The sequence below is a fragment of the Bos taurus genome, chromosome 1 (genome assembly GCF_002263795.3).
Source record: "Bos taurus isolate L1 Dominette 01449 registration number 42190680 breed Hereford chromosome 1, ARS-UCD2.0, whole genome shotgun sequence".
NCBI lineage: Eukaryota > Metazoa > Chordata > Mammalia > Artiodactyla > Bovidae > Bos > Bos taurus.
The window spans coordinates 15,357,038-15,373,971 of record NC_037328.1 but is presented as its reverse complement, the minus strand read 5'-3'; the positions used below and the strand labels follow the sequence as shown (position 1 = coordinate 15,373,971).

Sequence of the window (16,934 nt, the reverse complement as noted above, 5' to 3'; positions counted from 1 at the left end):
TATACAGCCTTGATGTACTCCTTCTTCTGTTGGGAACCAGTCTGTTTTTCCATGTCCAGTTCTAACTGTTGCTTCTTGACCTGCATACAGGTTTGTCAGGAGGCAGGTTAGGTGGTCTGGTATTCCCATCTTTTTAAAAATGTCCACAGTTTATGTGATCCACAGAGTCAAAGGCTTTAGCATGTCAATGAAGCATAAGTAGGTGTTTTTCTGGAATTCCCTTGCTTTTTCTGTGATCCAAATGATGTTGGCAATTTGATCTCTAGTTCCTCTCCCTTTTCTAAATCCAGCTTATACATCTGGAAGTTGTTTTTTTGGTTTTTTTTTTTTAATAAATTCATTTATTTTAATTGGAGGCTAATTACTTTACAATATTGTATTGGTTTTGCCATACATCATCATGAATCTGGCACTGGTGTACACATGTTCCCCATCCTGAACCCCTCTTTGATTCACATACTGTTGAAGCCTAGCTTGAGGGATTTTGAGCATACCTTGTTAGCATGTGTAATGAGTACAGTTGTGCAGTAGTTTGAATGTTCTTTGACTGCCCTTCTTTGGAATTAGAATGAAAACTGACTTTTTCCAATCCTTTGGCCATTGCTGAGATTTCCATATTTGCTGGTAGTTTGAGTACACCACTTTACCATCATCATCTTTTAGGATTTGAAATAGCTCAGCTGGTATTCCTTTACCTACATTAACTTTGTCCATAGTAATGCTTCCTAAGGCCCACTTGACTTCACATGCCAGGATGTCTGGCTGTAGGTGAGTGACCACACCATTGTGGTTATCTGAGTTATTAATACTTTTTTTGTATAGTTCTGTATATCCTTGCCACCACTCCTTAATCTCTTCCTCCTCTGTTAGGTCCTTGCTGTTTCTGTTCTTTATTTTTCCCATCTTCACATGAAATATTCCCTTGGTATTTCTATTTTTCTTAAAGAGATTCAAGTCTTTCCCATTCTTATTGTTTTCCTTTGTTTCTTTGCATCATTCACTAAGAAGGCTTTGTTATCTCTCCTTGCTGTTCTTTGAAACTCTGCAATCAGTTGGGTATCTAAAATTTATTTGACACAGCAAAAGTGGTTCTAAGAGGGAAGTTTATTGCAACACAATCTTACCTTAGGAAAAAAGAAATCTCTCAATTAAGCAACCTAACCTTACTCCTGAAGTAATTAGAGAAAGTAGAATAAACAAACCCAAACTTAGTAGAAGGAAAGAAATCATAAGGGTCATTGCAGAAATAAATGAAATAGAGATAAGAAAACAATAACCAAGACCAATGAAACTAAAAGCCAGTTCCTTGAGAAGATAAATGAAATTAATAAATCTTTGGTCATACTCATCCAAAAAAAAAGGGGGAGAGGGGAGAGGACCAAATCAATAAAATTAGAAAATGAAAAGGGAGAAGTTACAACTGATATCTATTTACTGATATTATGATTTTAGAATAACTTTTAAAGTGTCCCCTTAACTGTCATATGGCTCTGCTGCCTATATTTTAACAAAAAGGATTGCTTAAGAGAAGCTATATCAAAGTAAATGACCACTTTTTTTTTTTTTAGTAGCTGCCCTTCAACTTTTAATTGGCTTATTAATAATAGCTCTCTTCAGCAAATCATCACATTAAATTACCTAGGGGAACGTTTGCAACTAGATTATCTTAAATTGTTCCCTAGGCATTTAAATTCTTAAATCAGGCACTCTACAAATGCATAAATGAGATTTTGATGCCTAGGGGAGTATTTGGTAACACCCACTTTATTTTTTCCGTATTCCCTAGGAATAACAATTAAGGGATTAAAAAACCTCCTTGTCTAATGGTGAATGGAAAATGAAATTGATTTAAATTAGGGAAAATATTAGAGCTCCTTTTGGTTCCTTTAGGCCATCAGTCCAACTATCTAAAATGATGGAAGGGCTTTTAATTCATCATATTAAGAGCCTCAACAATTGAGAGTTAAGTGATTGGTGATTTAAAAGTCTATCAGCCTGTCTTGGACTAATCTGGAAGTTTCACTTCAAATGCTCAATTCTCAGAAATATTTTTGGAAGATTACCTAAAGGACATGAAGCCTATTCATCCTTCTGAATAATGAATTGTATCTTGGGGTAATCCAGATATCAGCTGCTGGCTTATTTTCTGGCTCTTTCTCCTACATCTCCATTCAAATCCAAAACAAAATTCAACTCCAAATTTCCACACAAATACTCACTTTCACCAGTATTTCATAGTTAAATAGAATTTATACTGAATAATTGGGTAAGGGGATGCCCACCAGGGCTACTTTCTACTGCTCTGTGTAACCTTTCAGTTCAGTTCAGTCGCTCAGTCATGTCCAACTCTTCGTGACCCCATGAATCACAGCACGCCAGGCCTCCCTGTCCATCACCAACTCCCGGAGTTCACTCAGACTCACATCCATCGAGTCAGTGATGCCATCCAGCCATCTCATCCTCTGTCGTCCCCTTCTCCTCCTGCCTCCAATCCCTCCCAGCATCAGAGTCTTTTCCAGTGAGTCAACTCTTCACATGAGGTGGCCAAAGTACTGGAGTTTCAGCTTCAACATCATTCCTTCCAAAGAAATCCCAGGGCTGATCTAATTCAGAATGGACTCGTTGGATCTCCTTGCAGTCCAAGGGATTCTCAAGTGTCTTCTCCAACACCAAAGTTCAAAAGCATCAATTCTTCGGTGCTCAGCCTTTATCCTTATCTAATTCTTCAGTCTTCCTATTTCTCACCTTGTCCTCTCTGAATTGTGTATACATACAATTTATAATGTATCAAATATTTTATATGTATTTTATGTGCTGTGTATGTATGTTTGTGTTTATAAGTCATGTATCATATATGATCTAAAATTACTTTTAAGTGGAGATTTCTGTACCTTTTTTTTTTTTGTCAATACCTATAACAATAAACATAAAGTGGCTACTTTTTTGCATCTCCCAGTGGTTCTGCATCTTTCTGAGGTTTTCAATCATTTTGACTATTTTGGCAATTTAAAACTTCTGTGAAGGAATCACATCTTCATTAACTCAGTGAGGAAGAATGAAAAGAAAAATGGAACTGGAATTTCTTATTTCCTATTAATTTGACATTACCTCCCTTGAGAAAACCTTCCGGGTTCCTAGACTGTCTTAATCCTTCCTGTTATTAATATATACTCACAAAACACCTTCTTGTTTTTCAGACTTCATGTCCTCTTTCTGTGCTGGTTTGTAAACTCTGAAATAAGTGTTGTACATTCTTGCTAACTATTGTGTTCATATTTCTAGAACAGTCTCACCACCATACTAAAGACTGAATAATTGACAAATGATGAAGAAAGCAGATGTTGGGATAATCATGGCTAAGTGATACAGTTGTCCCAAACACTTAAAAAACACACCTAGGATCCTTCCTTAAATTTACTAGTCATTTAGTGGCTTAGATGAGTTGCAAAGTTTCCTGGTCCAAATTGTTGTTTTCCAGTGGCTTTTCCAACACACTTTATAACACGGACATCAGCCTAGTCTAATAAATTGATTTATAAGTCTTAAAAGCAAAGGAACATACCCCTTGTTTATATGATAATTCTAAGTGCCTGTCCAAAGTCCTGGGCCTCACTGTGGGGAGGTGAGTAATACCTCCAGTTTTAGATGAAACAATAAAAGAGACCAGTTGATTTCCTTTATAATAAAAGTTCTGCAGAACCAAAAATAATTATAAAGAAAAGAGAATCTTAGAATGGTACCAAAGCTGTAATGAAGTCTTATCTCCTTTTGAAGGATACTTCATATTTGTATTATTGATACTGTCAATTTAATGCAATAGTGAATTTAACTTCCACAATTTGATTTTAGATAATAAATCCTCAATTTTCACCATAAATGTAGAAAATGTTATTATTTTTTCTAGTCAAGTAAGTATTCTAAAATGTTGGCTCAAAATTAAGTAATACTAGATTGAGCTCTGAGGTTAAAAAAGGACCAATCAATGGATCTGTTGCTCTGTCTATATATCTATCTATCACTATGGCCAGGTTACAGTATATTTATAATTACAATTCTGGTAAATTGAGATTTTCAGTTGCAGGAATGGATTATTAGATATGTGATTAGATATGTGATTTCAGAAAATATCATTTCTGCTCTGTATAGCTATTATAGAAACAGGGCTTCCCAGGTGGTGCTAGTGGTAAAGAACCTGCCTGCCAATGCAGGAGATGCAAGAGATGTCAGTTCTATCCCTGGGTTGAGAAGATGCCCTGGAGAAGGAAATGGCCACCCACTCCACTTTCTTGCTTGGAAAATACCATGGAAAGAGGAGCCTGACAGACTTCAGGCCATGAGTTGCAAAGAGTCCAAACAACAGAGGGACACTCACATTGTAGAACTACTTTCTCTTTAATGCTAATTAACTACTTGTTAAGTGGTAATGATTCTTAATGCCCTGGAATGCATAATTACTCAGTGTTCCTCATTGCTTCCTCAAGAAAGTAACAGAGGCAGCTGCTACCCTTTTTCTGTAATAGAGTTGAGGGACAGTAGCAGAGAGATTACTGTTTCAACACTTAACCTGTGTTCAGATTGTAAACACACTGCACGACCGAATGTTTGCATTGTTAAAGATAGCTTAATCCATATATTATTTCAATTATTGATGACTGTAGTCATAGTATTTTTTTCAAATAAATGGTAATTCAAATATCATGTTTTCCAAAATATTTATTTTAGAAAAAGATTCAGGATTTAAGTGTAGAATGTTCAAGAATAGGATATTACTTTTTATTTTCTTATTCTAATAACCTATTTAAAGGTAATAATTTTTGTCACATGTTGTTTCATTATAAGTCTGAAACATAGTATTAAAAATTATGGTTAAAATTTTAATCTATTTAAAAAATACAGACTTTATTTTTAACACACCTCCTCCCACGTGCCCCAGACAATAGTCTCTGGTAACTATTTTAATGGACATACTAAGCTTTTTCTATATATAATATTTTATAGTCCCTATTTACAAAATTATTAATAATCAACAAAGTGAATAAATAGCAATTATTATATGTGAAATTTTAAAAACTCTTAATGGAGGTGAATTATCATTTGAATTGTCAAGTATTAGTTATGAATCATCACTTTTCAGCAAATTTAAAAAGCATTAAATATTTAGTGGAGAAAAACCTTAGAAATAACTTCATCTATATATAGTTTAATTTATCCCAGTGAAAGAGGAAATATCCTTTTTTGATTTTAATAAACTCACTCACTCCATTTCAAGATAAATTTTTTTTTAAAGATCACAACTTTAGTGCATGGGTATTTACAAAATATGTTTGTATTGACTTTGCAGAAAGATAAAGAAGATCAGTGGCTAGAGAAAAAAGTGCAGGGAAATAAAGACCACATTATTTTGGAGCATCTACAGTGGACAATGGGATATGAAGTTCAAATTACAGCTGCCAATAGATTGGGATATTCAGAACCAACAGTCTATGAATTCAGCATGCCGCCTAAGCCCAACATTATTAAAGGTAAGCAAACCATGTGCTTTCACTGGCTAAAAAGAAATACGATAGTATCTTTTATAACACTTCTGGATTTTTTTCTTGATATTGAAAGCATAATTTTATAGCAGGAGGTAACATTCTAGGTTTTAGTCATGGTTATTTACATGTCTTAATCATGATTTCTCAATTGCTGTTGCCAAAAGATTGGTTCATTTGTAAATGCACTTTGAAAATTTTAGACTTTAGTGGTTGAAGTGGTAGAGAGAGAGAATGAGCAGAAGGGGAGGTTAGAGGATAAAAGAAACTGTTGAAAATCAACATGAAAAATATTCTTTGAGCCCAGAAAAAGCTTTTACAAAGGAGAAAACTTCTCTGCCAAACACATGGGGCCCAGTCCTCCACTTATGAAATATGGCCAAAGATAATGATGAGCCCATTCATGCCTGACCAAGCAAGTTGTGTTTGAAAAGATAAACTCTATCACACAACGAGGCAGAAACAACCACAGATACCCCTTAGAAAGAACAGTGAATAGAGTTACAAAGAAGGTCAAAACATTCAAAACTCATCACTGGCAGTCTCAGCACACTGGTGACTACTTTTAATAGTTAATAGTGCTTACATCATTTTATGCTAGTGATGTTATCAAAATCTGTAGAAGGTATATCAAATTTTTTTTTCAGATACATGCCATGAAGGTGGATATGCAAGAATTTGTCCTGACTCAGTTAGTTAACTCTGTCAATGAGTTGTCATATTGGTCATATTTTAATATTAATTGTTCTTTCACATATTATATTTAATATTTAATGGTAAATTCTATACATACATGTATATGTACACATATATTTTATATATCAATGAGATATCATAACTGTATATTCATAAACATGACTTATTTAAGTCATATTATAGTTGAGTATCAGTATTGCTGCATATTTTTGAGACTGGAAAACATAAAATTTGTCAGTTTAGTCATGTTATTTAATCCTCTTGTAATTTCAAATTAATATTAGATTCATTGGTATGGCTTTGTTATGTCATTTTTCAATTGAAAGCAGATTTATGCAATAATCTATTAAAAAGTAACTACTATTGCTTGGTTTAAAATTAATTTATATCATAGCTTTGTATTACATAATTAATAAGTATTTCCAATTATAACTTGAAATTAGGAAGTTGGAAGTATCTAGAAATAATATGGATAGCTGGATATCTTATATTATAGTGGCACTTTTTATAATTTATAAAGTACTTTTGCATTTATGACCTTATTTTATTCCTGAATCTGAGTTGAGCAAGTAAGAGCTATCCTCATTTTATAGATATAGTTGTGAGAAGTTAAAGTATTTGTTCAAGATCAGAGCTGCTCTAAATCATATGACAAATTCCATGTCCTTTAAGATGATACACCTAAATAAGAAGAATGGTTGAATGAACTATCAAGTTTGTTGTTTCTGTGAGTTTAAACATCAATAACTGCTTCTAGAGTTAAAAGGAATTGCATTTGTAGAAATTATCCTCTTTGAAGATATCAGACCATGATAAAAATATGATTCTTAATCTGAGTCAGAATCTTCAAAAGAAGATTGCAAGAGTGAAATTCATTCCCATGCGTTTTTAATTTAGCTCATATACTTGGGGAGAATAATTACTTTTATCAAGATTAAAATGAATATTTTATGAAATGAAAGGCAGTATTTTAGTTATATTTTATAGATAAAACACAAACTGTAAAAAAAATAAATATATAGATTTCAAGCAGGTTACATTATACTCCCAGAGTTCTTGCTATGCTATTTTTTAAGACAATGTTGTTAATAAAATGAATAGTAAGTATAATTCAAAAAGTAAATACAGACTATATATGTGTGTATATATATATGTGTGTGTGTGTATATATGTAACATATATATGTAGGCACAGAAATAAGTAAAGTATTCTATGATTTATTTACTATAAAAATTTTTATTTCAATTTTGGAAAGTCAGTTTGCAAGCACTGCCTAGAAGGAAAACAATTTATAGTTTGAACTTTGCTCATGTCATTTGGCTTCTCTTGATGCATATTTCCTAATCTCTACACTAGTTTCTTCTGGTTCTGCAATATTAAGATTTATTCATTCATTCATTCCAGGTATTTATTAGGGTCTTGCTTTGTAAAAAGTACTATGATGTGTACAGAGAAATTATCTCTGAAAAAAATGAAACTGGCTCCTGTACTCAAAGACTGTACAATCTAGAGGGAAGATAGACATAAACCAAGAATGAGAATAACCACCAAGTAATTACAACTAAGATATGCTGGTGCAATATGCTGCCAGGAAAGTCTTAGGCAAGTTTAGCTAGTTTATAGAATTAGATGGGGGTTAAGAAAGGATTCCCTTGGAAAGTGACTTTCTGAAAGAAACTTGTACGGAGTGAGCCTTCAAGGGAAATAAAGAAGTTTTTGAGGGGAAAAAAAAAATGTTGATTTGCTTTAAGACCTAGCAAAAGCATGGCTGGAAAAGAACATGGAGGTGTGTGAACAAAAATAAGGATTCAGAGGGACATGTGACCTATATAATCCAAAATTTTCTAAAAACCATGTAAATAAAACAGATCCTGAAAGTCATAAGAAATCATTTGAAGCAGGGAAATTACATGAGCATATGGACATTTTACACAGATTAATCTTGTTCATCTTGGTAGAAGCAAGAGATAGATGAACATGAATGCTTTAAAAAAATGTGGTTACAGTAAAAAAAAAAAAGAAAGAAAACAGTGAATAAATTCCAGGCACACTGTAGATGTAGACTATCCTGCCTGTTTAAAAGAGTGGATTCAGTAGATATTGATGACTTTTGAGTTTCTTGCTTGGACAACTCTAACATTGTTGGTATCATTTCTGCAGGTAAAGAATCTTATAAACAGAGCAGCAGTTTTAGAATAAATATCAAACATAAGATCAGGTCGTTATTCATTAACTTTAAAATGTCAAATAGATGTTAGATATGTGTGTATGGCGACAAGATGACAGCCATGACTTGAAAACATGCACTGTGATGTTGTCAGCCTTAAGAGTGACTGGTATTTAGGCCTGTGTGAGGATAAAACCGCACAGTGAGTAATATCTACACCTTATGAAAAATAAATGATGTCTGTGATACTCATAAGTGCTTCCCAGTACCTAGAAGGGTGTCTGGTACAGCATCGGTATTCACAGGGTACTTGTTGAGGTATTGAAGGATAATAGAGTGTTAATAGCTGTATCCCAGGGAACTGTAATATACATGAAGAGGAAAGCAACCCCACCCCACCTCCAATGAGACTAAGATGTCATAGAGTTCCTGGAAAAATGCAAGGCTGTAATATTTTGAAAGTTGAGAGGCAGTCATATTTCCAGAAGAAAAGTTATCAATCGCATTTGTCCCTCCAGAAGCTGCTGAGAGGTTAATGAAACTCATTTGAAAGAAATGTGAAGTCTGTTTACAGCTGTGCTGAAATTTGAGGGAAAGAAATTAGGTGGACAAGGGCTGAGGATCATATGGAAAGTTAGCAGGTGTAGACTCCATGTTAATTTAAGGTTTTCAAGTTTTGTATGAAGGTGAGCAGAGCAGGGAAGATGTCAGTGTTAGAAGGACTTTTATGATGAAAAAGGCTAGAGCATGTTACACAGCTGATGTAACAGATCAATCAGTCAAGGAAAAGTCACAGATGTAGAGACAAAACTATCTGAGAAGGTAGGAGATAGGATTCATACACTCTAAACTGTACAGCTGATACAGCAGCTTACTGGAAAAGGGGAAGCAATACATGATTTATTTTATCTATAAATATGTTACAAAATAATGTATAATTTTTGTGACTAAATCCAGAGACTACTGAGGTCTTAGGGAAAGACAGATAAAAGATATACCCTTATAGTTCAAAAATTGTTTGATTTAGCCCTAGGAGGATTCTTGGGGCAATTTTAGAAGCTGTGATGGTTGACGGTAGACTGGGGAGCCTTTAAACCCACAAAATACTATAGAATTAAAATTATGTATCAGCAAAATAGAAAAAAATATATTTATATACTTTCAGCATAATTACTCATAATTTCTTATTCCATTTTAAAACACACATTATAAATTCAAGCATATTTTAAATCAGTTATATTTAATAAACTGGCAAATCTTGTCTTATTTAATTGGAAAAATATATGACATTTAGAAGTTAATTTAGTTTTAATTTATATTTTAAATAGCATGTATTATAGACTGTCAAAATAAAGTATACAGACTTCGAATTAAAAAAAAACATTACTTATGTACATTCAGATATATTTAACTCTTTAAAGCAACAAGCTAAATCTAGAGTATATTTATTTGTTGGACTGAGGGACTAATTTTTAACAATAGGCTTATCTAACATTCATATGTAATACATTCTATTCATAATAGTGGCTTTTCTATGTATGTATTTTAGTGGACACAACATCAGTCAATAGTTTATGGTTCAGATTTTAAAAATATTTTATGATTAGTGATATTTTCCTATTCTCACTTATTAAATATGTGTTTATTTTGAATGTTGTGTCCCTTGATTCACAAAAAAAGTGTGCAAAATAACAACCACAATCAATTTGGGATATTCATACAGCATAATTCTATCTCATTTTACTTTATAAACATTGAAAATATTTGGTAGATGACAAATTACTCTTGTAAAACTGACTATAAAATCATCTATGGAACTAGAGACTGATAAAATGATATTTATTCATTTTCTCTGTAATTTCAATAGCTAAAAATATTCCTAACATGCTAGAATGACTATAATATAATGCCTTAAAAAATTCTTGGTAATAAAATTACTCTGAAAATATTTTTCACAATTTATTTTGGCTTTACAACATGTTTAATATTGTTTGTTTAACCAAAACCCAAAAACCACCTTAGTACCTTTTAGCAACTGCTTCCTTTTTCTTTTCTTGAAATTGAAATTCTTGAATTGAAGACATGTTTAATATTTACATTGACTCAACATAATTCGGTGACACATAATTCCATCCATATAGAGAAGTGACATAAATCATCACCAATAAATATATTGCTAACATTTTTTCAGTTAGTTTTTATTATAATCAACTTTTGATTATACATATAATGAACTATTGAGTGAAATTATTTTGATGGCATTCAACTCTACTTTCAACAAGACTAGTGTATATTTCATCTCCAAATAACATGAACAGAAAGTAAAATATTCAAGTTTATGGCAAATACTAAAATGTTTTCTTAAGGTTATGATTGTTTTAGAATAGAAAGAAATTCTAAAATAATGGTGAGGTTGAAGTTCAATTAATGGGGAAGAACTTCATTTTAACAGTGTGGAAATCTCAGCCAAGTCTAAATACTAATCATACGTTCAAGACAATATTTATTTGGTTTAGCCCATAATATAAAAATAAATTTCTGTAAACTATTTTCATTATCTTTGTTTCTCAAAATTATTTTAAATGAGAAACAATAACATATGTGTCACATGTACCAATGGCCAGTTGAGTTAATGTTCCTCGCTTCTATTCTTTTGCAAATTTTCATTGCATGAACTTATAATTTTAATTATATTTCTTGGTAATTCATTCATTATTAAAATATAGCTATTCTTATTAAATGTGTTTTCTAAGAAAATATGATAGCAAAAAAAGTACTATTAGCAAACTTTACAGAATATGATGAGCTCATATTTAAGTAACAGTGTGAATTTACCAGTGACACTGTGGAATGACTGGTGACCTTTTTCTAAAAAGTTGTATCTTCAGTATAAAATATTTACAATGTTCACATTTGAGAAATCAATGATATAACTAATGTCTATGTTATGTGAAATAAACATTATTTATATTGAGTCTCAGTTATATTTTTAATATGTGACAAAAATTTAGAAGCATTTTATACTAGATTTTTTTATTCTTTGTCTTGTATCAAAATATTTTTTGTAGGTAATTGGTAGTAGCTTTGTGTACATCTTGTATTAATTATTTTCTCCTTTTTTTTTCCTACTGTCACTTTTTTCTTTTCCTTTATTTTCATGTTTATAACTCTACTCTTTTTCCTTAATTATTTTTTTCTTGTTCTACTTTCAAAAATAATTTTCATCATACAGATAAATGCTGTGAAGCGAATAAAAGCGAAAATGGAAGCCAGTCATGGCAGCTGAATGCTGCTGCATTTTCTTTCATTATAGTCATAAGTTTGTCTTGCATGTTTTAATGTTGTTGCTATATCATATATTTCCTTTTTTGCCCTGAAAACTTACAAGACTAATCTATAATTGCAATAAAATATTTTCTAAAGTCTAACTAAATATGCATGTGTCCTCACCCACAAATAGTGAGCCTTTTTTCCCTACCCCAAATTGCTGACCTTTAAAATAGATATATTTGTTGGGAAATCACAGAAGGACATTGAACCAAGATTGTTTCTTCCAAGTACTAGTTCACAGAGTAACTTGTTTCATTCTCAACTTTTTTTAATTTCTAAAGTTGGCCTTCTTAACTGTCATGTCACTTTTATTTGAACTTAAAAATGAAAGTGCTAGTCACTCAGCTGTGTCTGACTCTTTGTGACCCCATGATCTGTATAGCCTACCAGACTCCTCTGTCCATGAAATTTTCCAGGCAAGACTACTGGAGTGGGTAGCCATTCCCTTCTCCAAGAGGTCTTTCTGACCCAGGGATCAAACCCTGGTCTCCTTCTTTGCAGGGGGACTCTTTACCATCTGTGTGAGCCACCACAGAAGTCCATTTAAAACTTAAGCATTTGCTATATCTAATATTATTTAATTTGATTATTTTACAAATATAACTCAATATCCATGGCCAAATATTGTATAAATAGAAATTTTGTGATGTAGAATTGTGGCTCTTTCATATTGACTTGATTGTTATTCCTTTGAATGTAGGTTTAGAACTTTGTAAACATAATATTTCATAGTTTACTATTTATATAAAACATAAACCTGATAGCTTTTATTACATTAAATGTGTATGTCTTATGTACTGCCTGATTTTCCTCTTATTGACATAAAATATCATAAGGAATTAAAGTGAACCAGATTCATTTCTTCAATTTGAATACCAAAAATCTAGACTTTTAGTTTTCATTAAATAAAACTACCTTTCTGCAATTGTCCCAAAGTAAATAGTAAGTTAAAGCTGATTATATTTTTAAAGTTGCACCCTGTGTACTAGGTTTGAATTGTGTTTTGCGGTAACATCTAGTATTCATGTTCCAACATAAAATCTTATTACTTTTTCCTGGAAACCTGAGTCAGTTTCTTTGCAAGATCAGAGGGAAGTAAATGTTTTAGCCACTACTTTCCAGAAGATGGAACTGAGATGAGGACGTGTTACTAGATTCCAGCACTGAGAGGAGGCTTGGTTTGATGGAGTAGCATGAGTAATGATTGTTATTTTCACATTTCATTCATTACAAAATAAGAAAGAAGTATTTTGTGTGTTTTTTTTTTAACTCCCAGCTACAGTCTAGCAAGTAATTCTTACTATGTATTCAAGATAATTAGGAGGAAATCAAATTTACATGTATTAACAAGAATGACAGTGGCTCACATGGTAAATCAAATGATTGATTTCTGGGCTTTGAGATTCATTCATCAAAAACAATTTGTTTTGTTGTATTTATTGTTTTTATGTCTTCAATGAAATACTTACAGGATCCTATTATGTAAGATGTAAAGGTGGACCAACCTTTGGTAGTCTGTTTTCTGTAACTCATCTTTCCAAACTCTTTGCTGTCCACTGCTATACTTCTTTCTTCTGAGCTAACAGCAAATCTAAAGAATGCAGAAGTGACCCATTTACAGGTTAAATACACTTCTTTCTCCCCTGCTGAGACAAAGGGATTTCCTCCTACCAATTCATGCAGTGTGGGGATTTAACCTATTTATTGGAAATGTTCTAGTTTTAAAATTAAAATAACCAGTGTTTCTGTGTATTGAAGAACTAACTATAATTTCATACTACATTCCATGATTGCATCTCACATTCCATGGATTTGGATAATACTTGCAGATGTGTTGACTACTGATGTGTAACAAGTGCTAGGAAAGAAAGGAGTTCCAGGAACACTTGCATGAACAAATTTTTCCATTTGTTATAACCTGACTGGATCTTGCCAGTATTATAAATATTTCCATAATAGTCATAGAAATTATCTTGATGTAGTACATGATTATGAAATACTTTTGTAGAGAACATGTAATATGTCTTTAGTAAGATAAGAGAGTTGATTTTTTTTTTGAAATTTTATTTTATTTTATTTTATTTTAGTTTTCTGAATGTTGAGCTTTATTTTTTTTTTAATTTTTTTTTAAATTTTTTATTCCTTTATTTCTCATGTGTTCCCCATCCTGAACCCTCCTCCCTCCTCCCTCCCCATACCATTCATAATCTATAATTCAAAGTCACAAACAGTGATATGAAGAACACTCAGTCTAGCTTACATGATACTTTGGCTGATATTTGGACAGGTCAGAAAAGAACCTAAAATTAAAATTCTAGTATCTTAGCGGAATTACTTGCACTTAATAAAGTTGTTCATTTATGTTTTTTAAACCTCTAAGTCCAAGTCAAGATATTAATCCTAAAATTAATAAGCTATTTATTATTTGGCCAAGTTTCTATTCTTAGACGAACAGTTATTTTACAGTTCTAAGACGTGCGTAAGTTAAAAAATATTCTCGACATATTAAAATATAAACCCCGTGCTTTGCCTTATGTCTATAAGAAATAGGAGAGCACAAAACTATAAGCAATGCAGCGGTTGCATTTCAAAAAGTGAAACCTTAGAGAGCATAAATTACCTTGTCTGATTGTTATTTTACATTGTAATAAATGTAAATGTTGCTGAATTCTATTTTTTATTACTTGAGTTTTACTTTTGTTATGTACAACCATCAAGTCTGACAGTATGTTTTGTCTAATTGAAATCTGCTGTAGATCTAAGGAAATGTGATTATTGCTAACCAAGATGTAAAAATTCTCCTAGCATCATCCAATATTTTTTTTTAATCCAGTGGATTTTTCAATAAAATTTTGTGCCTAAATGTATAAATATGAACTTGTGTGTAAGGTGAGTTTTATGTTATTCATTATATTTAATCAGAAATATGTACCTATGTTCATTGTTGTATGTATTGTATCGTCAAATGTTAGATCATTTTAACAGTTTGCTTAGACCATATTATACCAGTTATAAAGTTAGGTTGATTTGCTTATGCATAGTTACCATTATTTGCACATAGAGCATTCTGATTATGTTTTTATATACACTTGAAATCATTTTTCTTCTTCCAACCCTTTCCAAGTTTATCTTCTTTTATCCATTTATCATTTATCCCTACTGATCTCTTGACCCCAATTCAAGCTCTAATTATTTATCAGATTGCTCTAAGGTCGATCAAACTACATTTCAGATATGTTAACAGATTATGCCTAAGAGGCAGCAATAAAACCTTTCCTATGAAAAATATTGTCTTATATGGGAGAACCTTAAGTTAATTTCATTTTTGTCTTTTCTGTTCTAATACTGTTATCCATTGAGAATAAAAACATTTTATAAACCCTATACCCATATTTTTTCCAAACTATTATGCAAATGTACTTATGTACTTATCTGCGTTCTTTGCTGGTAGACATGAAAATGATTGAAACTCTTAATGACTTCATTTTCCTTAAATTTTTTTTAATTAGCTTAAAGTATCTCAAGGGTTTAATAATGTTAAATAAATAAATTCTAGAGATTGGATTAACATATTATATATATATGTCAATTATGTAAAAATAATTGCACATAATTTTGACTGTTTGGGCGTTCAGCATTTCTTTTAATATTAATAATTAAAATTACAAGTATGCATAGTAATTCATCAGTTATACAATTTGGAGATGCTTATACAACTTATATTTTCTATTTAATAATTCCCATTAATTATATTTAATTTAAATTATAATGTAACTAAGGAAAATTCTATACTGTTTTTTAATCCAGACAGGTAGATTTATGATTTTTTATTTATATTGAACAAAATAAAATATTTGAGGAGGAATTAGGCCATGAACTTTTAGATCTGGGTGGTTACTTTCAGATATATGAAAAGCATTCTTTTTATTCATTATACACCTACACATGAATAAAATAATAAAATTTCTAGATTACAAATGATTTTAACAATTCAAGATGAATATTTGCATCACTAATGCAGTAGAGTAAATATGTTTGTATCTACCTTTCAAAAATAACTAATATTATGTGTATTTTCAGTTTATAGTAGTTAAGCAACATCTCTAGTCATAAAATTATCTAAAACGCCCCAACTATTTTATTAGTAGCACTAAGAGTTTTAAATAAATAACTTCTTAGGACACTGAAGTGAAGTGAAGTTGCTCAGTCATGTCCGACTCTTTGCGACCCCATGGACTGTAGCCTATCAGGCTCCTTCGTCCATGGGATTTTCCAGGCAAGAGTGCTGGAGTGGATTGCCATTTCCTTCTCCAGGGGATCTTCCTGACCCAGGAATTGAACCTGGGTCTCCTGCACTGCACGCAGATGCTTTACTGTCTGAGCTACCAGGGAAGCACTACCTAAATTAAATATTATCATTTACATATTTCATAGCACTTATATATTAGAATTCCATTCACCGAATAAAGATACTAGATGAAAAGTTCATACCTAAATTTGTCATTTTATGTATTTTATTATTCCTCAAATCTATGAGACATAATGTAGTATCCTTTAACCCACTTTTGAATAAGTACAAATCAAGTAAGCTTTCTCTTACTTGGTTTTATTTCCTTTCATTCTTCCTTCTTAATTTTTCTTTATACTATTCTCTCTCTCTCTCCCTTCCTCCCTTTGCTCCTCCTCTCTCTCTTTCCCTCTCAATTTCGGGCCATGGATAAATAAGATGCAGTTCTTCTGTTCCTTTTCTGTTAATTGCTGTTAAATTTTTAAATTTCAGAATTTGTGGTATATATTTATATGTCATAAAACCTTAAACAAAGTTAATGCATTGAATGGGTAGATTAAATTTATTTTCAAATGATTGGAGATATGAATATTCTACAAGTTGCCCTGGAATGATTTCAATATAAATTGAAATTGGTAAAAAGCCTATATTTAAATCAGCTGATTATGTCATTAAAAATGAGGTAGTATTTAATCACTATTAATGCTTGATAATCTTAGAATGCAGAAGATATTAACAGTAAATATTAGGTCTTAACTAAAAGGAAAAAGTTTCAAATATCTAATTAACATATTTTCTGCCCAACCACCATCTAAACTAATCCTCTAGAGTTAACATCTTTAATTTTTTAATTATTTATTTCTAGTTGAAAGATAATTGCTTTAACAATATTTTGTTGGTTTCTGCCATACATCAGCAT

The 16,934-nt window shown here is 31.7% G+C and overlaps 1 protein-coding gene across 2 annotated transcripts in view; it reads left to right on the top strand.

Moving 5' to 3' along the window:
- NCAM2 (neural cell adhesion molecule 2) overlaps positions 1–16,934 on the top strand; it is a 564,637-nt gene that overhangs the window by 509,535 nt on the left and 38,168 nt on the right. Inside the window, exons 15-16 of one of the 2 annotated variants that reach the window (XM_024993808.2) lie at positions 5,342–5,522; positions 11,630–14,604. In XM_024993808.2, the coding sequence (XP_024849576.1) occupies positions 5,342–5,522; positions 11,630–11,736 (288 nt within the window). In that variant the 3' untranslated portion in view covers positions 11,737–14,604. Of the gene's footprint in view, positions 1–5,341; positions 5,523–11,629; positions 14,605–16,934 lie in introns of those variants that run through there. The other variant, XM_002684635.7, reaches the window with a different exon arrangement.